Here is a 27,124-nt window from a genome sequence, read left to right as displayed (position 1 = left end):
AAACATAATACTACAATATGAGCTCAGGTGTTGCCAATAATAATAACACTCGTCATTCCACAAGCAGTGGTTTGCTTCTCTCTGGTTACATCACAATAATTATGTACTCTCCTCAAATCCTAATAACACATTCTTATAGTATTATCTACTACAATTTCACGGAAGCACCAAATTATACCACACCCAGCGGTTTCTACCTTTGCTTTACATCGCAATAAAATAATCACAATCCTGTCCCACTCAATCCTACTACACATCTCCTACATTATAATCTCCAGGACAATACAGTCGGTTTCCCTTAGATTCTCGAATTTCTACTCACGATTAAGATCACAACAGCCATTCTCAGCTGAGTGAGTAGCAGGTCTGCTTGAGGCGAGAACCAAGCTCGGTCTGGTCTTACTACTGATTTCTAGGTCACATTTTTTCTTTGCATGAGGCGGAACTACATTCTTGACACGCTTTAATTTTCTACATAACCAGTAGCCAATACTTCCTGTCAACAAACATTGGCTCGCTCATTATATTGTATTGTTTACTTATCCTGCTATTCGTGATTCACTCTTATGACGCTCCCACAGTGACTTATCTGTTTAGTTATTCGCTTATAGCATGTCGTCACGACTGAGGTCACGTGTTTAAAGTCTTTTGAATGGTTTTCCACACTTTCTGACCACGCCTACTGGGTACCGTATCTGTTTTCTGTATGTGGGTCTTGGTATTTTCCGTAACCTCCCTTGTTAATGTTAGTGCTTATCAGACGTTTACGACTTTGTATATCTGACTAATTGCTTTCCTTCCTGTCTCGGTTTAGATTCGCGACAAGTTATTTTTATAGTATTTGCTATAGGGAAGCTGTTGACGCGTTTTCCTAGTTCGTCACGTGACCTAGGCGCGGGGCGGGTCACGATGACTCAGCCTGTTCGTTGCCTAGGCGACGAGCGTAGTGATGCCAAGGCGTGCATTTTCGTGCGGGTCGCCCGCTGTGTTTTACCTGCGTTTACGCACTTTCAGGAGTCACCACTCCACTCTCTGCAGGTGCATAGTAGTGTGTGCATTACTGCAGCTTGTACGCCTCTGCTGTGAGGATGTTGGGCTATTGTCTTTGTGCTTCCCGCCATGGGGGCTGTTGCCGCCCGCGGCCTGGCTGGGCGGCCTGTGTTGCTAGCTCGCGATTGTTGCTTTCCTCTTCGTGTCTGTACGTAGCTTGCTCCGCTGTTTATATTGCGGTGCCATGCACTTGCAAGTTATAGCTGCGCGTCAGAGAAGTGTAACGATATCTGCCTATGGCAGTACTGCTCAGAGTGCTGTCAGCACCCTCTGTTGTATTTTTCCTCGCCAGCAGCGTTTTGCATCTCGGCCGGGCGAGTTGGGGCCCGTCAGGTCACTCGCCGCGGCTCGGGGCTGACTTCTCCCTGACCGCCGTCTGGTGAGGTCACGGGCGACGTTCCTCTACTCGCCTACCTCTTGGCACCACGCGGTTTTCCTCCTGCTGGAGTGCGGGGATCCTGGGCTTCGCCACTTCGGGATACAGCCCACACCGGGTCTCAGTTTGGGTGTGTCGAGTCCGCGGCGGCCTCTTTCTGAAAGCCGCATCTACCGCCGACATCACGCGCCTGATGAGAGGACCCACGGCAGGAAGGACAAGCTGCAGCCACCTCGAGCAAGGCTGTGCAACGAGCCTCTACTCTTCTCCCTCCGCACTAAGTTAAGTAGCTAGTTGTTAGTGTAGCCAGGGCACGTTAGTCTTGTGCGAGCACGAGAAACGCTAGGCTCAGGTGGGTGTGTATGTGAGATTTGTCCGTGTCTTGTTCCTTTATGTAATAAAGTCTGTGCATAGTTGTACACGAGCTTTATCAGTAACCCTTTTGCCTGTGCGTATGTGCCTTCCAGCCCCATAAGGAGAGTAAATAAGAACCCCACGGGAGATTTGAGCTGGTAAGTCGTGTTAGTACTCCCTAGTCAGGGTGTGTACACCGTCGTGTCTCCTGGCGTGCCGCGGGAATCAACCCTTGTCGGCTAGCTACCTCCTTGTGAGCACACTCCTGTTATTAATCTTATTTTACCCCGTGACACTTCCCTCTCCTATCATATTTACAATACTTGTCTCCATATCTCCCTCCGGTATTTGCCTCTGATTGGGGTCACTATTAATTAATTGTGCTGTTATGGTCTTCTGGGTCCCGACAAGTGACTTGAATGATACGTGTCGGGCCTAATAGGTTGAAGGATTTTAACATATTTCTTTTAAATGGAATTTTCATAAAAGTAGGACATTTTAGAGCTTACAACTATTTTTATGTCGGATTAAAAGAAAAATGGTTAACATGGCGACTATTTTTTTTTTTTACGTCGCGGGCTATTGCGCCGGTAGGCTTCTTCCCGGTGGGGCCTGATGGTCTGCCCAAGGCTTCTTCCCGGTGGGGCCTGATGGTCGGCCCAGCCCGTTCTCGCGCAGGCGAGTGTTTATAGTGGCGCCATCTTGCATTGGCTCATGCTGCCCTCCCGAAGCTCATAATCGCCAGCAGCAGGTACCCTCCCGACATGAGCAAGTGCTCTTTATCGTCGATCTCTGGGTACTGCCAGGACTTCACACACCACACACCCCATCCCCTTTGCTCAAGGGGGGATAGTAACCACTCCTAGTCAACGGAAAGAATTCGCCCTGAGCGGGCTCGAACTGCCGCCCTGTCAGACCGTGAAGCCTGGCAGAGTGTGTGTGTGTGTGTGTGTGTGTGTGTGTGTGTGTGTGTGTGTGTGTGTGTGTAATTCATTCATCACAGCCTTATCACGATTCTCTCTCTCTCTCTCTCTCACACACACACACACACACACACACACACACACACACACACACACAGAGAGAGAGAGAGAGAGAGAGAGAGAGAGAGAGAGAGAGAGAGAGAGAGAGAGAGAGAGAAACTTAAGATGGCGGTGAAATAAGCTGGGGAGACTTACTGCACACACACCTCACTATCACCTGTCATCCTCGTCCATGTAGCTATCCAGTCTACTCTTAAACCAAGCTATCGTCCCTGCACTAACTATGTAATTGCTTCGTCTATTTCATTCCAGAGAGAGAGAGAGAGAGAGAGAGAGAGAGAGAGAGAGAGAGAGAGAGGCGGGCCATGCCTGTCATGGAGGTGGGCGGAGCTTGAGAGCCAGCCGGCGAGTCAGCGAGGAGTGCGGCTAGAAAACCGTACCTACCTTTGTAAATATATAAAGGCTGTATAAAGGAATTGTACTGTACTGTAGTCATGCCCTGCCTGTAATTCTCCCGTCTCTTCCCTGCTGCAGGATAATGTCTGAGGGCGGCAGTCAGGGCGACGTGGCAATGAGGGTGGACGCGAACGTCCACAGGCCGGGGATCACGCCGGAGGAGATGGCGGCCGGCTACGACGAGTGGTCCGAGAACTACGAGGAGATGGTGAGAGAGAGAGAGAGAGAGAGAGAGAGAGAGAGAGAGAGAGAGAGAGAGAGAGAGAGAGAGAGAGAGAGAGAGATGCCTTCGGTACCAAGTGCCTACGCAGAATCATGGGGTATCGCTGGAATGATTTTGCGTTAAACCGGCGACTACTCCGTGAGGTCCGGGAGTGAAGTGATGCGGCCCCTGGGGTACGCACCTGTAATCATCTGCTTCCCCGTCCCCTTAGATGATCTGGAAAGGCGGGTACCGTGGCCCCGCCATCACGTTGGAGGAGGCGCTGCGTTGGGTACCCCTGGAGCGGCGAGCCAAGGCCAGGGTGCTGGACGTGGCCGCCGGGACGGGGTGTGTGGGCCGCGAACTCCACCGGGAAGGCTTCAGGTGGGTGCCGCAGGGCCGCAGACAGGGGGATGTCCGGTCACCATACTTAAATATCCTCCAGTCCACTGCCTCCTGCCTGCCAATGCCTAAGCCTCAACACGAGTCCAACCCCAAGAGATGAAGATGATGTGTTGGAAATTACAGCAGCTTGTGTAGAGGCAGGGCCGCTGGGTGGGAACTGGGAGCGGGCAGGAGCGGCATTACTATACTCCATCAACTCTAACTTAAAATTGAGCCCTGTGGCTTAGCCCGGGACAACCCCATTTGTTTACAGATCTAGCAATGACCTGCGCATGGCATTATGTCTCACTGTTAGTCTGTACGTTATCTATTTTTGGAATATATATATATATATATATATATATATATATATATATATATATATATATATATATATATATATATATACATATATATATATATATATATATATATATATTCATAATACGACTGCGTGGTGTTATGAATGGCTTGGGATTAGAGGGAAAGACAACGACTCAGTAAACCTTCCATATCACTTGGCAACGTGGCTCATGCAACGTTGCCGCCTGACGGACCTTGGCAACAGGCGCCAGGCCGCACCATTCAGCGTTACGCCACAATGGACAAATGAAGTAGATCTCACTCTCGCGCCCTGCGCAGCCATGCAAAGAGAGAGAGAGAGAGAGAGAGAGAGAGAGAGAGAGAGAGAGAGAGAGAGAGAGAGAGAGAGAGAGAGAGAGAGAGAGAGGTAGCCACCCTCTCTGAGGAGAGTAATGGAGTGATGTGGCACCAGCGCGGTCTCGTGGGGAACCCTTGTGTCACGCCTAAGGGCTCAAGTTAAAATCGATAGACTATACTATGTTAGGAATTAGGCCAGTTAACCGTGGGATTAGACAAATTAACTATTTCCCTTATGGAACTAGTCTCGGGCCGAGAGCTCAAGCCAACTATGAGTATCGCCTGAGCTCAACTAAGCCTTGGATGGTACTTAAATACTTCGGTCATCGGCTCCCAAACCGAGACAGAATCAACTTATTCACTGCCTGAAGACTAACCACATTTACCATGAAAGGAAAAACAATAGTGAAGTGTTTCCTTTCATGAAATAATAACTAATTGTCCTTGCTGAATTATAATTAAAGAGCAAGGATAATTTAACCGATGGAAACAGAGAGGAAAGCCACGCCATCTGGCGAGAGAAATTCAAAACATCGCTTCAGACCCACGTGGTTGGTTTTCGCTCACTCCACCACCGGCCTTCACAAAGTAAAGACCAAGGTACTGCAGCCCACCCATTAAATCGGACGCAGTGTGCCTTCTATTACCTGACTGAGGGATACTACACCCGGCAACGAGACTTCAGAGACAACAATATCTTTTGAAACCCGCTTCTCAGCTAAGTGCCCCCAGCAGTTATTTGAGACAGATAGATTTTACTACACGGATCCGGTAGGATTATTATTTGTTCGGCTGTCTGGAGTTGCTTGTTGGATACCTTCACCACCTAAAAGCTGGTAAGCACTTGTTTCTTTGGGATTGTCTGACGGGTGTGTTATTCACTTTGCGAGTGACCTAACTGTTGGGTAGGGTAAATTTACTGATTCCCAACAACTACTACTACTGCTATAACTTCTACTACTACTACTGCTACTACTACAGCCACTCCCACAGGCACATAGACGCTGTGGACCCGTCGGAGGGCATGATGAAGCAGCGGGAGACTGGCATCTATACCAACGACTTCCTGGAGTTTATCGGCAGCGGACACTCCACCGTGCCCAAAGGTATTAGTGATTTGTTTTTTACATCAAAGAACACGGCTCAAGGGCAACAAAAAGAGTACAAAAAAAAAGCCCGCTACCCGCCGTTCCCATGAAAGATAAAAGTAAAGAGTAGCCAAAATAGAGGTCAATTTCGAGTGGAGAGGTGTCTTCATACACTCTTCTTGAAATAAATCAAGTCATAGGCAGGAGGAAATACAGACGAAGGAAGGTTGTTCCAGAGTTTACCTCTTGCATAAGGGATTTGGATAGTATAGGGATGAGCTTGAGTAGAAAGTCGTGTGGAGCGGGGCCGCGGGAGGGAGGGAGGAATGCAGGTAGGAAGTTCAGAACAGCAATCATTATGAAGATATCGATAGAAGATAGAAAAAGAGGCAACATAGCGGCGGACTTTAAGAGGTAGAAGGTTGTCAGTAAGAGGAGGAGAACTGATGAGACGAGGAGACTTAGACTCCACTCTGTCCAGGAGAGCTGTGTGAGTGGAATTATTGTTATTGTTGTTGTTTCATATGTAAAGATTAATATACGTATTTTTCTTCTACATTCTCTCTCTCTCTCTCTCTCTCTCTCTCTCTCTCTCTCTCTCTCTCTCTCTCTCTCTCTCTCTCTACGACCTGGTGGTCATCTCGGGCGGTATGGGCGAAGGTCACATCCCAGTCAGTGGCCTCGACGACCTGGTGCGCGTCGCAAAGAATGGTGAGTGAGTGAGTGAGTGTTTTTACAACAAAGGAGACAGCTCAAGGGCACAAAGAAAGAAAACTAATATAAAAAAAAGCCCGCTACTTGGTGCTCCTAAAAAAAAAATCAAAAGAGGTGGCCGAAAGAGGGGTCAATTTCGGGAGGAGAGGTGTCTTGATACTCTCCTCTCCTGATACTCTCCTCTTGAAAGAGTTCAAGTCGTAGGCAGGAGGAAATACAGATGAAGGAAGATTTTTGCAGAGTTTACCAGCGTGAGGGATGAAAGAGTGAAGATGTTGGTTAACTCTTGCTTACGGGGTTTGGACAGTATAGGGATGAGCATGCGTAGAAAGTCGTGTGCAGCGGGGTCGCGGGAAGGGGGGAGGCATGCAGTTAACAAGTTCAGAAGAGCAGTCAGCGTGAAAATAGCGATATAAAATTGAAAGAGGCAACATCGCGACGGAATTTAAGAGGTAGAAGACTATCAGTTGGAGGAGGAGAGCTGATGTGACGAAGAGCCTTAGACTCCACTCTGTCCAGAAGAGCTGTGTGAGTGGAGCCCCCCCACACGTGAGATGCATATTCCATACGAGGGCGGACAAGGCCCCAGTACATGGATAGCAACAGTGCGGGGGAGAAGAATTGGAGGAGACGATACAGAACGCCAAACCTCGATGAAGCTGATTTAGCGAGGAGATATGAAGTTTCCAGTTTAGATTTTGAGTTAAGAATAGACCGAGAATATTTAGTGTTGAAGAAGGTGACAGCTGATTGTTGTCGAAGAATAGGGGATAAGCGTTTGGAAGATTGTGTCGAGCTGATAGGTGGATAAATTGAGTTTTTGAGGCATTGAAGGACACAAGGTTCCTTCTACCCCAATCGGAAATGATAGCAAGGTCTGAGGTTAAGCGTTCTGCAGACTCCAGTCTGGAGTCGTGTACCTCCTGTTGGGATGGCCTTCTATTGGAAGAAGTTGAATAATGCAGAGTGGAGACGTCGGCGTATGAGTGGACAGGACAGTTTGGTATGGAAAGATCATTGATGAATAGAAAGAAGAGAGTGGGTGATAGGACAGACCCATGTGGAACACCACTGTTGTTAGGTTTAGGGGAAGAGCAGTGACCGTCTACCACCGCAGAGAGAGAACGGCCGGAAAGGAAACTGGAGATAAGGGAACAGAGAGAGGGATATAATCCAAAAGAGGGCAGTTTAGAAAGCAAAGAATTGTACCAGACTCTATCGAAGGCTTTCGATATGTCTAGCGCAACTGAGAAAGTTTCACCGAAACGGCTAACAGAGGATGACCAAGAGTCAGTTACGAGAGCAAGAAGATCGCCAGTGGAACGCCCCTTGCGGAATCCATACTGGCGATCAGATAGAAGGTTATAAGTGGAAAGGTGCTTTTGAATCTTTCGGTTAAGGATTGATTCAAAAGCTTTAGATAGACAGGAAAGTAAAACTACAGGGCTATAGTTTGAGGGATTGGAACGAGCATACTGCCAGTAGATGTAGATGATGATAGGTAGAGACGAAAGAGTTTTACCAGGCAGGGTGTCAGCATGGAAGCACAGTTTTTAAGGACAATAGGAGGCACTCCATCAGGTCCATAAGCCTTCTGAGAGTTGAGGCCAGAGAGGGCATAGAAGACATAATTATGTATAATCTTAATAACAGACAAAAAGGAGTCAGAGGGGGTATGAGTAGGAGGAATATGCCCAGAATCGTCCAGGGTGGAGTTCTTACAGAAAGTCTGAGCGAAGAGTTCAGCCTTAGAGATAGATGAGACGGCAGTGCTCCCGTAAGGGTTAAGGAGAGAAGGGAAAGAGGAAGAAGTGAAAGTGGTGGAGATCTTATTGGCTAAGTGCCAGAAGACACGGGAAGAATTAGAAAAAAAGCAAGGTGTTGACATTTTCTATTGATGAAAAGAGGTTTTGGTAAGTCGGAGAATAGATTTGGCACGATTCCGGGCTGAAATGTAAAGTTCATGGTTAGTAGGAGTGCGAAGGCTCTGGTGAGTGTGTGTGTGTGTGTGTGTGTGTGTGTGTGTGTGTGTGTGTGTGTGTGTGTGTGTGTGTGTGTGTGTTGCCAGATTATCGTACTCAGAGCATAGTATTTACCGTTTTTTGACACCTAACTATTGCCAAGAAACATCAGGAATTCACTATTTTAACGATAGATATAAATTAATCTAGTTATTGAGCCCCAGGAGACAGTTTTGGGGTCGGAAGTTGGTAAATATAAGAGGCTGAGTACAACTATCTGGCAACATTGGTACAAGAAAACATTTACTCTAATCGAGGTTTCTGTCTGGCGGGGCTGTTCACTGTATGGGCGCCTGTCACGACACTCTGGTATAATGAGATGGTCAGGAGCTGGCCAGGGGGAGAAAGTCACGTATTTGAAATGATGGTCATAATTCCTTCAGGTGGAGCGGCGCATCGTCCCAAACTATTTCTGTGACAAGGAGGGTCTCGTCTTCGTCTTCCGCATCACTAAGCCTGAGTGAGGAGGAAGAGGAGGGAAAGGAAAGGAGAGAGATGAGGAGGAGGAGTTATAGTTGTGCTGTGCCAAGGCCGTCTCTGTGTAACAGCCTTGGTTTCGTCGCGGCACCCGAGACTGAGGTGAATTATCGCGCTCTGGCAACCTGGCGTCATGGCGTCTACGATGTTATATGATAGTCTACGCATAGGGCACGTCAGTATTAATCATATTATTGAAATTGTCGTAAAAATCTGTTTTAGTTTATAAGACTGAGGCTGCAGAATCCTTAACCTCAGACCTTGCTATCATCTCCGATTGGGATAAAAGGAACCTTTGGGTTTTTGTGTCCTTCAATGCCTCAAAAACCCAATTTATCCACCTTTCAACTCGACACAATCTTCCAAACACCTATCCCCTATTCTTCAACTACACTCAGCTGTCACCTTATAATTCTTCAGAACTAAATATCCTCGGTCTATCCTTAACTCAAAATCTTAACTGGAAACTTCTCATCTCTTCTCTCACTAAATCAGCTTCCTCGAGGTTGGGCGTTCTGTATCGTCTCCTCCAGTTCTTCTGCCCCGCACCGCTGCTATCCATATACAAGGGCCTTGTCCGCCCTCGTATGGAGTATGCATCGCACGTGTGGGTTGCTCCACCCACACAGCTCTATCTTTCGGCCACTCCTCTGTTGTAAAAAAAAAATAAGGTCGCTGATTATGTAGCTGTATGTGTGTGTGCATGTGTAATGGCAAGTTGCCAGAACACGATAACGAAGACCTCAGACTCATGTGCTGCAACTATAGTATACGTTTAGGAATGCTTGGTCTGGGTCTTGGGGTCTTGATGATGTACAGACGTGTATATATATATAATAAACGGGTGCCTACTTCCCCTCAGGATCATGTTAATCTTTGTTTGTTTCTCAAGTTAATTTAAGTGATTACTCATCCTAATTTTAAATGCGTCTGCTGTTCCTAATGTATAATGCGTCTGCTGTTCCTAATGTATAATGCGTCTGCTGTTCCTAATTTATAATGCGTCTGCTGTTCCTAATTTTAAAAGCGTCTGCTGTTCCTAATTTTAAAAGCGTCTGCTGTAGCCCTACGTGGCGCAATGCAGAGGAAGTTACTGAAAGTAATGTTCTTAGTTCTGTTATTTTCTTCTTCTATTATGAGATATCATCATCATCATAATTTCGTTTAACGTCCGTTTTCACTCTTCCTGAGCGGTTGGACGCTTTATGGGTCTCCTCTATTCTGCTCTGTCTTCTGCCTGATGCTCATCCAATCCCATCACTGCCAAGTCTTCCTGTATACACCTTCCCCACGTTTTCCTAGGTCTACCAACTTTTACTTTCAATCTCTCCAAAACTCCCAGCACTGTATCCTCCCCTGCTTTTCACATGTCCGAACTATAGGAGTCTCCCTTCTGAGCACTGTTTCCAGGTTCTCTACTCCATATCTGTTAGCCACATCTAGCTGCACTAGATACCCTGTCTTGCTAATCTCTCCACAACTCCCAGCACTGTATCCTCCCCTGCTCCCTTCACATGTCCAAACCTTCGGAGTATTTCCCTTCTGAGCATTGTTTCCAGGTCCTCTACTCCACATCTGTTAGTTACATCTGCACTGCGCACCCTGTCTTGCCAATCTCTCCAAACCTCCCAGCACTGTATCCTCCCCTGCTCTCTTCACATGTCCAAACCATCGGAGTCTTTCCCATCGGAAGGAGTTTCTTTTCAAACCGAGTCATCCGTCACTGGAACAATCTTCCTTCAGAAGTAGTAAATGCGAATACTATCAACTCCTTCAAATATAGAATCGACCTTCACTTCGCTGCGTCGGGAGTAAACTGAATATTGAGGTGCTTTCATCTGCTCCTCAATATCGAGGTGCTTTCATCTGCTCCTCAATATCGAGGTGTTTTCATCTGCTCGTCAATGTCGAGGTGCTTTCATCTGCTCCCCAGGCCCCAAGTGCCTGTCGAGCAGATTAAATCACCAAAGCCGGCAACCTCGTAATGAGTCAATAGGCTTTATGTTGCCTGCATTTCCATGTTTCCATGTTTCTGAGGTGGTGGCGGAATGGTTAGCGTGCCGGCCCCGCATTCGCAGGGTTGATGGTGATGAGGGTTCGAATCCGCCGCTAACCACCTGGGATTCTTCAGTCACCGCCGAAGGGCCTAAGACTACCCACATGCTGTCCTGAAGACTATCCACCAACCCGGACTCTAGAAGAAGCTATGCAAGTAAAATCAAGAATGATCTCCGGGGGGCAGCATGAGCCAATAATAATTGCGCCACTATAAACAATTGTCTGCGCCATAACGGGCTCGGGCCCACCATCAGGCCCCTAATAAAAAAAGCCTACCGGCGCTTTAGGTCACATGTAAAAAAGGAAAAAATAAACTGTTTCCAGGTCCTCTACTCCACATCTGTAAGCTACATCTGCACCGGACACCCTATCTTACCATTCTCTCCACAACTCCCAGCACTGTGTCCTCCCCTGCTCTCTTTACATGTCCAAACCATCGGAGTCTTTCCCTTCTGAGCACTGTTTCCATGCAGGTCCTTTACTCCACATCTGTTAGCTACATCTGCACTGGATCGACACCCTTCTATTATGAGATATGGAACAAAGAATAAAGAAGATAATAAATTGCTCTCCCTCCCCCTCCCTCCCTCCCTCCCTCCTTCCTTCCTCGAATTGAGTCGTCCGCCACTGTAACAGCCTTCCTGCAAGAGTGGTTAGCGCATACTGTGTGATTTTCAGTTAATACAAGAAACATGTGTGCAATATTCATGCAGTGGAGAAAATGATAAGATTCGTAATATGATAACAGAAAACAGTAAAGGAAGGAATATTAATTAAGTGCATGAAACCAATTATAATCCTTTTCCACAGACAGAGATCGTTTTTTGTTTTTGTTTTAATAGTTTTTTCTTCTATATGAGAGAGAGATAATAATGATGATAATAATAATAATAATAATAATAATAATAATAATAATAATAATAATTACAATAACAGTAATATGAGAATTGTAATAAAGGAGAAAAGGAAGAAGATAAAAGAAAAAAGGAGAAAGGAGAGAATTACAGAAGAATAAAGAAGAAGAAAGAAGGAATAGAGGAAACAGAAGGAAGGGAAATAGAAATAATGGAAATATATAACAATAGAGCGGGTCAAGGGGGCGGTGGGGGAGGGGGCGGTACTCGGCTCACCTCAAAACAAAACAACGTGACTGAGAAAGAGTAAGGGAGGAGAGGAGAGAATGTATGGGAGGAGGAGGTGGGAACTGGGAAGTGAGGAGAGGAGGAAACGGAAGGAGAGGGAGAGAAAGCTTAAGGGAGGAGAGAATCTGGAAGAGAAGAGAGGGGAGAGGGAGAGAAAGGAGGGTAGGGAGTGAAAGGGAGGAGAGAGATAATAAGGAAGGAAAAGAGGGGATGGAGGGAGGTAAGGAGTAAGGGAGGTGATAAGAGGGAGAGAGGGGTGTAAGTAAAGGAAGGTGAGAGAGAGAAAAAATAAGGGAGGAAAGGACGGGATGGAAGAAAAGGAAGGAGGTGAGGGAAATTAGTAAGGCAAGGTTCCCACTATTCCGTTTTGACGGATCCGTCGACGTTAATAATGACCTCAAAATGACGTCAGCGAAATAGCGGCCGCTCGGCACGGATGATCCACTCCGTCGGTCCATCGCTCATCATTTATTGACAATTATATGGACAGCATTAACCACAACGACCTCTTGTATATGTTATTTTGTAGCTAAGTACTTATATTTCATATTTTCATGATATGTAGGATACATAATTTTCATTCTGTGGAGCACCATCTCTCCTCCTCTAAACCTCACCTCTTCCTCACCGAAACACAGGTCCCTGAGGCTAATGACAGCAATCTCTACTCTGTTCCCTCCTACTATCTCTATCCTAAATTTCAATCCAAAGTTGGATGTTGCTGCTACGTGCGCAACGACATCACTTGCTCGCGTGCCCATGACCTTGACTCTTCTGAATTTTCCACCATCTGGCTAAGACTTCATTGTCATACTATTATTAAATACATCTGTGCTGTTTATCTCTCACCCAACTCTTCTATCTATGTAAAATTCTTTGACTACTTGAACTCTAAAGTGGAGCACATCTTGACCCACTCTCCCTTCTCTGAAATCTCCATCTTGGGAGATTTCAATGTTCACCACCAGCTTTGTCTTTCATCCACTTTCACTGACCAGCCTGGTAAACAAGCCTACAAATGTGCCCTCCTCAACGACCTAGAGCAGTTGGTTCAGCACCCTACACGTGTAGGCGGTAGCGAGTGTTCTACGTGCTAATTGGTTCATGGATAGAGAAAGTCAATATCCGTCAGGCTTTTTTCTTGACATAAAAATCGTACAGGTCATAAGAACAAACAAAATAAATAGAAAAGGTGTTTGTGTGTGTATGCGTGTGTATGGTGTAGATGACATATAAATGTTAGTGTGTGTAGTAAACAATATGTACGAGTTAACAATAGGAGGACGAGGACAGACAGTGGAAGATAAACGAGTAACAAGAGAGACAAACTGAGACAGGCTGGAGTAGGTAGGAGTACACCTACCGAACGGGCGCAAGCCACTCCCGGTGAGGTATATATGGGAGGTGAGAAGGGAGCTGAAGCCCTCCAAAGACCCTTCCCATGTCCTCACTAACCGTTTCTCTATTGTCTCACCAACACCAGAGAGTAGTTCAGCATGCTCTCTAAAGACATCTCCTCTCTCTCTCCACACCACATTACATTCACACAACATATCCACCTTTTCCCAAAATTCAAATTTCAAAATGGCGCACCTCCACCTTGCCTCGGAGTCCCCACCTGTGGGGGGGGACCACAAATTCCCCCAGGGAGGACTCCCCTTCCGGCTGCCGACCCGAGAGGTGTTTTGATAACTCCTCAAACCTCTTTCTTCTCAATTTCTGCAACATTCGCGGTCTTCCTTCTAATTTTCATTCTGTGGAACACCATCTCTCTTCCTCTAAACCTCACCTTCTCCTCACCGAAACACAGGTTTCTGAGATTACTGACAGCAATCTCTACTCTGTTCCCTCCTACTATCTCTATCCTTAATTTCAATCCAAATCTGGATGTTGCGCCTACGTGAGCAACGACATCACTTGCTCTCGTGCCCACAACCTTGATTCTTCAGAATTTTCCACCATCTGGCTAAGACTTCATTGTCATTCTATTATAAAATACAACTGTGGTGTTTATCTCTCACCTAACTCTACTAACTATGTAAAATTATTTGACTATTTGAACCCTAAAGTGGAGCACATTTTGACCCACTCTCCCTTCGCTGAAATGTCCATCCTAGGAGATTTCAATGTTCACCACCAGCTTTGGCTCTCACTCTCTTTCACTGACCAGCCTGGTGAACAAGCCTACAACTTTGCTATCCTCAACGATCTAGAGCAGCTGGTCCAGCACCCTACACGTATTCCCGACCGTCTTGTAGACAGGCCCAACATTCTAGACCTCTTCCTCACCTCTAACCCTTCTGCTTATTCTGTCAAACTGTTCTCTCCGTTGGGCTCCTCCGATCACAATCTTATTTCTGTATCCTGTCTTATCGCTCCTGTACACCCTCTGGACCCACCGAAGAGGCGATGCTCCAAGCATTTTGCTTCAGCTCGCTGGGACGACCTGAGGATGTACTTTTCCGATTTCCCGTGGAATGGTTATTGCTTCCAGGATAGAGACCCCTCTGTGTGTGCTCAGCGCAGCACAGAGGTGATTGTCTCTGGAATGGAGGCATACATTCCACGTACTTTCTCTACTCCTTACGCTAGAAAGCCTTGGTTTAATCACGCTTGTTATCGTGCTGTCATTAATAGAGAGGCAGCTCACAAAAGGTACCAGAGCCTTCGAACTTTACGATTTCTGCCCGGAATCGTGCCAAATCTATTCTCCGACTAACCGAAAACTCTTTCATTAATAGAAAATGCCAAAACCTTGCTTTCTCTAACTCTTCCCGTGACTTCTGGCATCTAGCCAAAAACATCTCCAACTTCACTTCTTCATCTTTCCCTCCACACTTCAGTCCTGACGGCAACACTGCCGTCTCATCTATCTCCAAGGCTGAACTCTTCTCTCAAACTTTTTTCTAAAAACGCCACTCTGGACGATTATGGGCATATTCCTCCTACTCATCCCCCATCTGACTCTTTTATTCATGTTATAAAGATTCTTCAAAATTATGTTTTCTATGCCCTCTCTGGCCTCAATCCTCAGAAGGCTTATGGACCTGGTGGAGTGCCTCCTATTGTCCTTAAAAACTGTGCCTCCGAGCTGTCACCCTGCCTGGTCAAACTCTTTCGCCTCTGCCTGTCAACATCTACCTTTCCTTCCTGCTGGAAGTATGCCTTCATACAGCCTGTGCCTAAGAAGGGTGACCGTTCCAATCGATCAAACTACCATCCTATAGCTTTACTTTCTTGTCTATCTAAAGCTTTTGAATTAATCCTTAACCGGAAGATTCAAAAGCACCTTTTCACTTCTGACCTATCTGATCGCCAGTATGGGTTTCGCAAGGGGCGTTCTACTGGTGATCTCCTTGCCTTCCTAACTGACTCTTGATCATCCTCTCTTAGCCGTTTCGGTGAAACTTTTGCTATTGCGCTGGACATGTCAAAAGCTTTTGATAGGGTCTGGCACAATTATTTGCTTTCCAAACTACCCTCCTACGGTTTCTATCCTTCTCTCTGTACCTTTATCTCCAGTTTCCTTTTTGAGCGTTATATTTCTGCTGTGGTAGACGGTCACTGTTCTTCCCCTAAACCTATTAACAGTGGTGTCCCGCAGGGTTCTCTCCTATCTCCCACTCTATTTTTGTTGTTCATTGATGATCTTTTTTTCAAAACGAACTGTCCTATCCATTCTTACGCTGATGACTCCACTCTGCATTACTCAACTTCTTTTAATAGAAGACTCACCCTACAAGAACGTAATGATTCAAGGCTGGAGGCAACAGAACGCTTAGCCTCAAACCTTACTATTATTTCAGATTGGGGCAAGAGGAACATGGTGTCCTTTAACGCCTCAAAAACACAGTTACTCCACCTATCCACTCGACACAATCTTCCAAACAACTATCCCCTATTCTTTGACAACACCCAGCTATCACCTTCTTTAACACTAAACATCCTCGGTCTATCCTTAACTGAAAATCTCAACTGGAAACACCATATCTCATCTCTTACTAAATCAGCTTCCTCGAGGCTGGGCGTTCTGTACCGTCTCCGCCATTTCTTCTCCCCCGCACAGTTGCTATCCATTTACAGGGGCCTTGTCCGCTCTAGTATGGAATATGCATCTCATGTGTGTGTGTGTGGGGGGGGGGGGGGTCCGCTTACACAGCTCTCCTTGACAGAGTGGAGTCAAAGGCTCTTCGTCTCATCAGCTCTCCTCCTCATACTGATATTTTTCTACCTCTCAAACCCGCCGCCATGTTGCCTCTCTCTCTATCTTCTATCGATATTTTCATGCTGACTGCTCTTCTGAACTTGCTAACTGCATGCCTCCCCCCCTCCCGCGGCCCCGCTGCACACGACTTTTTACTCATGGTTATTCCTATACTGTCCAAACCCCATATGTAAGAGTCAACCATCATCTTCACTTTTCATTCCTCACGCTGGTAAACTCTGGAACCATCTTCCTTCATCTGCATTTCCTCCTGCCTACGACTTGAAGTCTTTCAAAAGGAGGGTATCAGGACACCTCTCCTCCCGAAATTGACCTCTCTTTTTGAACACTCCTTTGACCTCTATTCAGGAGCAGTAAGTAGCGGGCTTTTTTTTTTTCCTTACCCCCTTGAACTGTTTCCTTAGCTGTAAAAAAAAAAAAAAAAAAAACATTAAAGACGCAACACGGACAACAAGGAGCGCGACGAGAGACAAGAACATCAAAACATTCACTAATTGAGTCTGTGCTGCCACACCATTTTCCTTGTCTCACCGGAGGAGAGTACGCGACCGTTTCAGCGGGGGCTTGCTACAGATAACCCCCCCCCAGTGACGAGAAAGGAGGAACGAAATCTTCCCTGATGCGGTGAGTCGAGCTGGGGTGAGTTGTGCGGTGAGGACAGCTACGGTGAGTCGAGCTGAGATAAGTTGCGCGGTGAGGACAGCTACGGTGAATCGAGCTGGAGTGAGTAGAGCAGTGAGAACAGCTACGGAGAGTCGAGCTGGAGTGAGTAGCGCAGTGAGAACAGCTACGGTGAGTCGAGCTGGAGTGACTAGCGCAGTGAGAACAGCTACGGAGAGTCGAGCTGGAGTGAGTAGCGCAGTGAAAACAGCTACGGTGAGTCGAGCTGGAGTGAGTAGCGCAGTGAGAACAGCTACGGTGAGTCGAGCTGGAGTGAGTAGCGCAGTGATAACAGCTACGGTGAGTCGAGCTGTGGTGAGTTGAGTGGTTGGTTGTTTAATAGATCCTGAAAGGCTTGAATCCGCGCTCCAAAATCGCGAACCACGTAGACGGGTCCTGAGCAGAAGAGTGGTGCTCTGAAGGACACCGCTGTTGTAGAGGAAGTTGTCGTCATCCAGCATGGTGAAATCGAACGGTGTGGAGATGGGCAAAAGGCATTGCCGTAAACGCGCCAGGGGCCACGGCAATCCGAGAGAGCGTCGAGGGAAGTGCGTGTGAAGGCTCTAGCTGCCAGCGTGCCAGGGGGTGGGAGGAGCACCCAGGGGCACAGAAGGTGCCTGAAGGGCGCAGAAGGGGCCTGGAGAGGGTGCCTGGAGGAGGCGCTGAAGGTGCCTGGGGACGGGGCACAGAGGGTGCCTGGAGGGGGCACAGAGGGTACCTGGAGGAGGCGCAGAAAGCGCCTGGAAGAGGGCACAGAGGGTGCCTGGGGGAGGGCGGGGGAGAACCTTGAAGGTGGCAACTACGTCCACGGCGTAATGCTTCTCCTGACCTGAGGCTCAACCTCACGACCCCCAAGCGGTTTTGAAGTTTATTGCCCCAGGAGAGGGTAGACGAATGGATCATATCAGACCCAGGTCCACCGCTCTGGGAGAGAGTGCCCTTATAAACGGCATCGGTTTACAAGCCACCTTGAACCATAGCAACACTCCGGGGTCAACAATTGTAGGTGGTAGCGAGTGTTCCGAGTGCTATTTGGTTCACGGATAGAGAAACTCCATATCCGTCAGGGTTGTTTATTGGCATAAAAATCGTACAGGTCATAAGGACAAACACAACACATTGAAAAGGTGTTTGTGTGTGTATGCGTGTGTATGAATGTTGTATGGTTTAGATTACATATAAATGTTAGTGTGTGTAGTAAACAATATGTATGAGTTAACAATAGGAGGACGAGGACAGACAGTGGAAGATAAACGAGTAAAAAGAGAGACAAACATTAAAGACGCAACACGGACAACAAGGAGCGCGACGAGAGACAAGAAGATCAAAACATTCACTAATTGAGTCTGTGCTGCCACACCATTTTCCTTGTCTCACCGGAGGAGAGTACGCGACCGTTTCAGCGGTGGCTTCCTATACACGTATTCCCGACCGTCTTGGAGACCGGCCCAACATACTAGACATCTTCCTTACCTCTAACCCTTCTGCTTACTCTGTCAAACTGTTCTCTCCGTTGGGCTCCTCCGATCGCAACCTTATTTCTGTATCCTGTCCTATTGCTCCTGTACATCCTCTGGACCCACCGAAGAGTCGATACTTCTGGTACTTTGCTTCAGCTCGGTGGGACGACCTAAGGATGTACTTTTCCGATTTCCGTGGAATGATTACTGCTTCCACAATAGAGACCCCTCTGTGTGTGCCCAGCGCATCAAAGATGTGAGTGTCTCTGGAATGGAGGTATACGTTCCACGTACTTTCTCTATTCCCCATGCTAAAAGGCCTTGGTTTAATCACGCTTGTTCTCGTGCTGTCAAAGATAGAAAGGCAGCTCACAAAAGGTACCAGAGCCTTTGAACACCCGCTAACCTTGATCTTTACATTTCCGCCCGGAATCGTGCCAATTATATTCTTCGACTTAACAAAAACGCCTTTATCCATACCAAATGTCAACACCATGCTTTCTCTAATTCTTCCAAATTCTGGTACTTAGCACAGTTGCTATCCATTTACAGGGGCCTTGTCAGCCCTCGTATGGAGTATGCATCTCATGTGTGTGGGGGGGTGTTCACTCACAAAACTCTCCTTGACAGAGTTGAGTCAAAGTCTCTTCGTCTCATCAGCTCTCCTCCTCTCACTGATAGTCTTCTACCTCTCAAATCCCGCCGCCATGTTGCCTTTCTTTTTAACTTCTATCGATATTTTCATGCTGACTGCTCTTCTGAACTTGCTAACTGCATGCCTCCCCCTCTCCCGCGGCCCCGCTGCACACGACTTTCTACTCATGCTCATCCCTATACTGTCCAAATCCCTTATGCAAGAGTCAACCAGCATCTTCACTATTTCATCCCTCACGCTGGTAAACTCTGGAACAATCTTCCTTCATCTGTATTTCCTCCTGCCTACGACTTCAACTCTTTCAAGAGGGGGGTTTCAGGATACCTCTCCTCTCGAAATTGACCTCTCTTTTTGGACACTTCTTTGACCTTTATTCAGGAGCAGTAAGTAGCGAGCTTTTTTATATATATTTTTCTTTACGCCCTTGAACTGTCTCCTTAGCTGTAAAAAAAAAAAAAAAAAAAAAAAAAAACCCGCCAAAAATATCTCCAGTTTCACTTCTTCCTCTTTCCCGCCTCTTTTCAACCCAGACGGCACCACTGCCGTCTCATATATCTCTAAGGCTGAACTCTTCCCTCAAACTTTTTGTAACAACTCCACTCTGGACGATTATGGGCACATTCCTCCTACTTATCCCCCCTCTGACTCCTTTAAGTCTGTTATTAAAATTCTTAGGAATGATGTTTTCTATGCCCTCTCTGGCCTCAACTCTCAGAAGGCTTATGGACCTGATGGAGTGCTTCCTATTGTCCTTTAAAACTGTGCTACCTGGTCAAACTCTCTCGCCTCTGCCTATCAACATCTACCTTTCCTTCTTACTGGAAGTGCGCCTTCGTACAGCCTGTGCCTAAGAAGGGTTCCAATCCCTCAAACTACTGCTCTATAGCTTTACTTTCCTGTCTATCTAAAGCTTTTGAATCAATCCTTAACCGGAAGATTCAAAAGCATCTTTCCACTTCTAACCTTCTATCTGATCGCCAGTATGGGTCCCGCAAGGGGAGTTCTACTGGCGATCTTCTTGCTCTCTCAACTGATTCTTGGTCATCTTCTCTTAGCCGTTTCGGTGAAACTTTCTCAGTTGCGCTAGACATATCGAAAGCCTTCGATAGAGTCTGGCACACGTCTTTGCTTTCTAAACTGCCCTCTTTCGGATTCTATCCTTCTCTCTGTTCCTTTATCTCCAATTTCCTTTCCGACCGTTCTATCTCTGCTGTGGTAGACGGCCACTGTTCTTCCCTTAAATCTATTAACAGTGGTGTTCCACAGGGCTCTGTCCTATCACCCACTCTCTTCCTGTTATAAATGATATTTTTTTCCATAACAAACTGTCCTATCCACTCATACGCTGATGACTCCACTCTGCATTATTCAACTTCTTTCAACAGAAGACCCTCTCAACAGGAATTACATGACTCTAGACTGGAGGCTGCAGAACGCTTAACCTCAAATCTTACTATCATTTCCGATTGGGGTAAAAGGAACCTTGTGTCCTTCAATGCCTCAGAAACCCAATTTCTCCACCTATCAACTCGACACAATCTTCCAAACACCTATCCCTTGTTTTTCGACAACACTCAGCTTTCACCATCTTGAATACTAAACATCCTCGGTCTAATCTTAACTCAAAATCTTAACTGGAAACTTCACATCTCTCTCACTAAATCAGATTCCTCGAGGTTGGGCGTTCTGTATCGTCTCCGCCAGTTCTTCTCCCCCGCACAGTTGCTATCCATATACAGGGGCCTTGTCCGCCCTCGTATGGAATATGCATCTCACGTGTGGGGGGGGGTTCCACTCACACATTATTCTATGTATTTTGAACCCCATATATGTGCTTCGCAAACTGCTAGAAACGCCACAAACGATTTTTGAAAAGTTAGTTTCTTGCGGGCGCAATGGGGGAGGGGGGGGGGCTGGTAGGGAGAGCGTAACACCCATGGGATTCGAGGGAGGGAAGACCCCTGTTAGCTAGGTCAGTCAAGTTAGGTTGGAGTAGTTTAAATTTATTCGACACTGCGGGGCGACGAAAATATGCAGTGCAGGAAGGGACATGACGGTGGTGGCCCACTACACGGGCCGGTGTTGCGAGAAATATCTCTTGGCAGAAATAAGTGTCACTGCTGTCCACCATGCAAAAATCATTAATTTCCCTGGTTTTGTTCTAGTTTGTCCACTTGTGATCTTGGTGAGCGGGGAGTGAAATACAGAAACAGTGAGCAAGTTGAACCTCTGAGATATTTTGTGGTGGCGGCAACAGGTGATTTGTAAAATCGAGAAAAGCCTTGCCCACCCAGTTCATTGGTTCATCTGTCAGCTCCATGGCAATGTGCTGTCACTACGTCACCTTTATGAAAAACTCGATGGTAAAACAAATGGGCCACATGGCTCCGCAGGACCAATTGGGAAAAGCAATCTCTAAAGGGACTGTTCCTGACACACTGTCAAGGAGAAATCCAGGAAACCTAAACCACTCCAGATGGCTCACAACAGCCAATAGGATTCTCCGCCTGTATGCTGGTACACAACATCCAACAGAACAACGTAAAACACTGGTACATTTTGTAATGGTTGCCTACACCCCGATGTGGTTCAAAATTAAAATGCAGCCCCAGGTTGAATTAGGACCAAAGCATCTGTTTCAGACATTGCACTTGCTTCAAACATTTGATGATGAAGTGAAGTGTGTGGTGTTACCTGTAATTCAGCGGAATGCTTTCTTTGCACACTCAGAGAACATGTTGCTTGTAATTATTCAAGATGAGAGGGAGATATTGCGGAAGCTTGGATGGCGGCGTATCCTAAAAGCCATAAATGATCTCCAAGAAGGTGTACTGCAGTTCATAACCCCAACACTCAAATTTCACTGTCAGGATTATACAGAAATGATTGACTGGCAAGACACCAAAGTAACAGAACCTCCGATGACAATGCATCTTTCAGATGCTGACATAACTGACAACATCAGGACAGGAAAATTCTTTGTACCTGAAAAATTCCCAAATCATACCCAAGCAGTTGAAAGACATTAAACTTGTGACAGAAGCATCATTGGCAGTTTGTGACTCTGATCGTAGAGATGGCTGGATCAGGTCCCGACTGATTTCACGCAAACGTATGCCATATTTTGACTAAAAAAAACAGTATACACCAAAGTAAATACTAACTAGCCTTCACAAGATAGGGTGGCTTGGTTGGGCAAGGGTGGAACTCCATGACAGCTACCTCCACGTGGTGAGTTCTGGGTTACTCTAATTTCTCAATACTAATTGTAATCCAATAAGACAGCTAAACTGCAAATAAGAGCTAGATTTAGAGCATCAACAAACTTTAATTTCTTATGATTACTTGAAATGTGGGTAAGCTGTTGTATATTATAAACAATATTACAGAAAAAAACTAAATAAATGATTTTTTTGCTCAATTTCCCCTCAAACTATAATGGGACCGCCCCTAGAAAATGACAAACATTAAAATATCATAGGCATTGTTTGTGAACCAATGTTGAAACAAGTATTCTACCCATATGCAGTATACAAAACAATTTAAAACGTATAGGTAAAACGTATTACGTTAATTCAACATTTTGGCATGAAATTAAAATACTAATGGTTTGGGGCACCTTGAAATATTCAACATTATTTTTGAAATTTCATAGGAGTGCTTTTCAGGCCAATTCTCAGAGATAACACTTCCTATCCTAACTTTCTGAAGAAAAAGGCATAGGGATAGGCAAAAAATGTAAAGAAAATTCAACATTTTGACATAAAACGAAAGACGAATGCTTTGGGGCACCTGCAAATGTTGAAGAATATATTTGAAATGTCATAGGAATGCTTTTTGGGACAATTCTCAAAGAAATAAGACTCCCCATGTTAACTTTCTGAAAAAAAAACTTAAGATCTTCATAAAAACGATCCACCCTACTGTCCACTGCCTCGCCAGGCAGGGCACCACCCGTTCAGAAACCCTCCTGTCCTTCTCGGAACATATATTTGAACTAGCGGAGCCTCGTCGCGTTTCCCAGTCGGCCATGCACCTGCCAGGGGAGGACAACGAGTGGGCGGATGTCCTCTCCCGCTTCAAGGGTTCCTCAGGGGAGTATTTCGACGACCTATGCAGGAGGCGGGGAACACCGCAGATCGACCTCTTCGCCTCCAAGACATCGGCCAGGCTTCCCAAGTTCCTCGCCAGAGGAGTCCGGACAACGGAGAGCGGTCCGGACGCATTTACCAAACGATGGAACAGGCGGGAGTTCATTTATCTGTTCCCTCCTCCATGTACGAACATCTTTCTGAAAGTACTGCATCGTCAGAGGTCCTTCAGAGACAGGGTAATATTGGCAGCGCCGTGGTGGCCGGCACAACCCTGGTTCGCGGAACTTCACAAACGGTGTCCCTCCCCTCTCCCGCTAGAACCTTATACTCGAGGGATTCGCCATGGCAGGCTCTTTTCCACGCTGGCGCTTCACGCATGGAATTTATCCGGGTCTCCCTAGGACGCCTCTATCCCTCGAGAGCTGTAGAGGGCATGTTGTCTGCCTTTCGTCCTTCCTCAGTAAGGCAATATGAATATAATTCGAGGGGTTTCCGATCCTTTGTGAAAGAAAGGCGTGTAGACAGAATCACCGAGGCCACTGTCTTGGAGTTTCTTTCTGTTCTTTCCCACACGAAAAAGAGGGCGCCATAAACAATTGCAACTCACCTTGCCGCCCTTGCTGACCCTCTTAAATATGGCTGGGGAATTGTCCTAGACCCCGCTCAGTTCAGCTCCTTAAGCGTGGCCTCTTTCACCATGATCCTCCCCTTAGAAGAGACATCGTTTTTGGTCCCTAGAAAAGGTTATAACGTCTCTATCTTCCACTAGGTACCAGGACAGACCTTCATAAATGTATTTCCTAATACACACCCTGTTCCTCGTCGCCCTCGCCTCTGGGTTCAGGTCCTCGCAGCTCAGGGCTCTTACGCGTTTTCCCAGGTACACTACATTCACGACAGATGGACCTGCAGTGTCCTTAGCTTCCTCCCCAAAATCGCTAGCTAAGAATGAGCGCCTCGACCACTGTCTCCAACCAGTGGTCATACCAGTCTGGTGCCTGCAAAGCGAGCCTCACCCACTCTGCCCCGTGTCAGCCTTAAGGAACTACATAACATATTCTACGGCGCACGAACAACATCACCTTTTCTGTGATCCCGCTTCAGCCCTCCCTCTGTCAATCAGGAGGATTGCAGGCCTCCTAAGGACCGTCATAGAGGAAGAAGTTCCGGGACATGACCCGCGCTCACGATGTCCGAGGGTAGCGGCCTCCTGGCTTTCCTTAGGACCCATTCCTGGACCGGGTCAAGGAGAGCGTCCAGTGGAGCACTGCTTCCTGTTCCTATCTCTCCGTCTGTGGACGACGCCCCTGCGTTGCGTTAGGACTTCCCCCGTCGAGGGAGATGGAATAGGAAGAAATATAACTTTCTTTTTTTACTCCTCGGCAGCAAGGTAAAAAAAACGGAGGGTAAAGGTGCACTCGTACCTCTTCTCTCCATGTATATATGTTCCTCTTTCTCCCTTGCGTTGTTTTTTTTGTGCTACGCTATAGGTCGTTGTGCCTATTTTTGTTATCAAATGAAGTTTCACGACTACCTTGGAGATTTATTCTGCTGGTATTTCTCTCGGGTAACGGAGTGGATTACTTAACTTTGACACTACGGTAAGTCCGGGCGACCTCAGTCGGTTCTACACTTACCAATTTGGCGGGACGCAAATGTAGACTCAAGTATGTGGTACTTCGATTGAGCTCCCTTTTCTCCGGCTCCAAGTGGGAGTTAGCTATCGTGCACCCTTTTTTGGGAACCCGGAATGACTAGTGCACATTCCTTACTCCCCCCCTCCTTTCCCTCAGAAGGTTCCTCCAGTCTCTGTCGAGGCGCATTGAAGGAATGAGGTGTGGGACTGGCGGCACCTTCCTCTACCTGTGCCCAGGTGGCGCTGCTGACGCCGTTCTCGATCGCTTCATTCGACTGTTCCACGTGTTATTACTTCATTTTGCTGGTGCAGCCTAGACACTTTGTACACTAGAAGTTGGGGTATCTGCCGTTTTTCTCGAGGCTTTATCGCGAGAGCGAGGATCTCTCTCCTATAATAACTATCGTCATTCCGGGTTCCCCAAAATAGGTTTTTCGGAGATCAGAAAAGTCACTCTGGTTTTAGGCTTAATACTTTCCTACCCGTGTTTATGTTGTTTCTGTATACCTGTGTGTGCTTGTGTGTGTGTGTGTGTGGGGGGGGGGGGAAGGTACAAGGGCAAAAAAAAAAAATCATGATGGAAGAAAATATAGCCCGCTGATCACTGCCCCCATAAAAAGAGTTAGAAGAGTGGCCAAAAAAGAGGTCAATTTCGGAAGGAGAGGCGTCCCGATACTCTCCTCCTGAAAGAGTTCAACTCGTAAGCAGGAGGAAATACAGATGAAGAAAGATTATTGCAGAGTTTGCCAGTGTAAGGAACGGAGGAGTAGAGATGCTGGTTAACTCGTGCATAAGGGATTTGGACAGTATAGGGATAAGCTTGATTAAAAACTCGTGTGCAGCGGGGCCGCGGGAGGGGGAGAGGTATGCAATTAGCAAGTTCAAAAGAGCATATAACACTTTTTAGAAGCTGCTGGGGCACCTGAAGTATGGTGATAGCTCATTTTCTGTTTGGCAGACGTAGAGGATGGATGTACTGCTCATCGGCCTCTGCTGACGTACCACAAATCACGATGTCCCATAACAGCCAAGGTCAAACACAAAAACGACACTGTGTTCGTTTAGACAAGGCAGACATGTGTCCTATATTTAAGCAAGTGGATGATCTCCCAGAAAACCAACTTCCTACATACAAAGATGTTCTATCATGTGTTTTGTGGCATAAATATAAACTGCTTGAATCATGAAAGAGTCCTTCAGTTCACATGATATCTAAGTGTGTTGCAGAAAAGATAGTTCACATTTACAGGCAGGAAAACATCCCCATAATCAGTCAGAATTGCATTGTTGACAGATTAGAAGCCAATCACAGCAATACAGGAACTTGCTGAAACGTTTCAAAGACCGAAAAAAAAAATGCCCAAGTTATGATAACAAAGTTAAAGAGTTCATCAGAGATGCTGCTAGATTATTTGAAGTAACAGCTTGCAGGTGCCCTGAATTCCAGTACTGTGCCTGTCCTCGACAGAAGAAAATCCCCAAAATAGAACAAGAATTTGTAGAGGACCAAATAAATGAACGTAAAATGTTCATTGGAGGAGTGGACAAACGAACAACTGAAGCCATTAGGAAAAGAGAAGAAAGAAGAAATCAATATGCTGCAAGACCATCAGCCAGTTACAAGCATCAGGATGTCTTGTTCAAAGTGATACCTCTTCCTCAAATTTGACTAACTCAGAAGATGAATACACCCCTTCCAAGTACCAGCTCCATCATAGAAAACCAAAAGAAGATGGAACTGAGGGACAACAATGTAGACATTTAAAAAAAAAAAAGTAGAGAACAAAAACGTCAGTTCTCTTCTTTCCCGGAGGCCTGTAACCGGGTTGGACTGCCTGAGCGTGGTGGTGCATTATTATCTAGTGCAATCCTTAAAGTTGTATTCAGAGTCACTTTCGTATGTGCAAGTGTTTTTTGTGTGTAGACGGCTACGCCGTGACCTGCGTATTTTCTGTACGAGTGGTAGAGTTTTAGGGCAGGATAATCTGGCTGATCCTCAAGCCTCGTCTCCTATAGACAAACGACTAACGGCCTATGTGAGTTTATCAACAACGATAAAAAGTGTTCTTTATTACCAAGACTTATACAATTCCACAGAATAGTATTGAACATGATGGTTTAAGAGTTACGGGGGCGGCCGTTGTTCTTATATTTATTTTTCTTCTTGGCCGACGAGTCATCGGCAGAAGAGTTACCGGGGGACCTCTCCCGGTGCTTGGCAGAGGAGATCTCCAATGACTCCCTCGAATCCGTCGAGGGAGAGGGTGCACGGCCGCCCTCCCGCGACGAAGCGAGGGTGGCGTTGCCGAGAGAACACTTAGGGAGGGAGGTTACGGCCGTACCATAAGGCAACCTCTTCGACTGTAGAACCTTTTCGGCCATTTTCTCCTACCATAAAACTCAAAGGGTTTCCTCCGGAGAGGAATGGA

General features: G+C 46.5%; 1 protein-coding gene across 6 annotated transcripts in view; it reads left to right on the top strand.

Annotated features, from left to right (window-relative positions):
- Positions 1–27,124, top strand: part of LOC127002527 (uncharacterized) — a 119,043-nt gene that overhangs the window by 55,424 nt on the left and 36,495 nt on the right. For 3 of the 6 annotated variants that reach the window (XM_050868595.1, XM_050868593.1, XM_050868592.1), the window contains exon 2: positions 3,361–3,427. In XM_050868595.1, the coding sequence (XP_050724552.1) occupies positions 3,361–3,427 (67 nt within the window). Of the gene's footprint in view, positions 1–3,198; positions 3,428–3,653; positions 3,806–5,458; positions 5,572–27,124 lie in introns of those variants that run through there. The other 3 variants (XM_050868596.1, XM_050868594.1, XM_050868597.1) reach the window with 2 other exon arrangements.

Source organism: Eriocheir sinensis, chromosome 23, assembly GCF_024679095.1.
Source record: "Eriocheir sinensis breed Jianghai 21 chromosome 23, ASM2467909v1, whole genome shotgun sequence".
NCBI classification, from domain to species: Eukaryota; Metazoa; Arthropoda; class Malacostraca; order Decapoda; family Varunidae; genus Eriocheir; species Eriocheir sinensis.
Note: the sequence above shows the minus strand (reverse complement) of the source record. Positions and strands in the feature narration are given on the sequence as shown.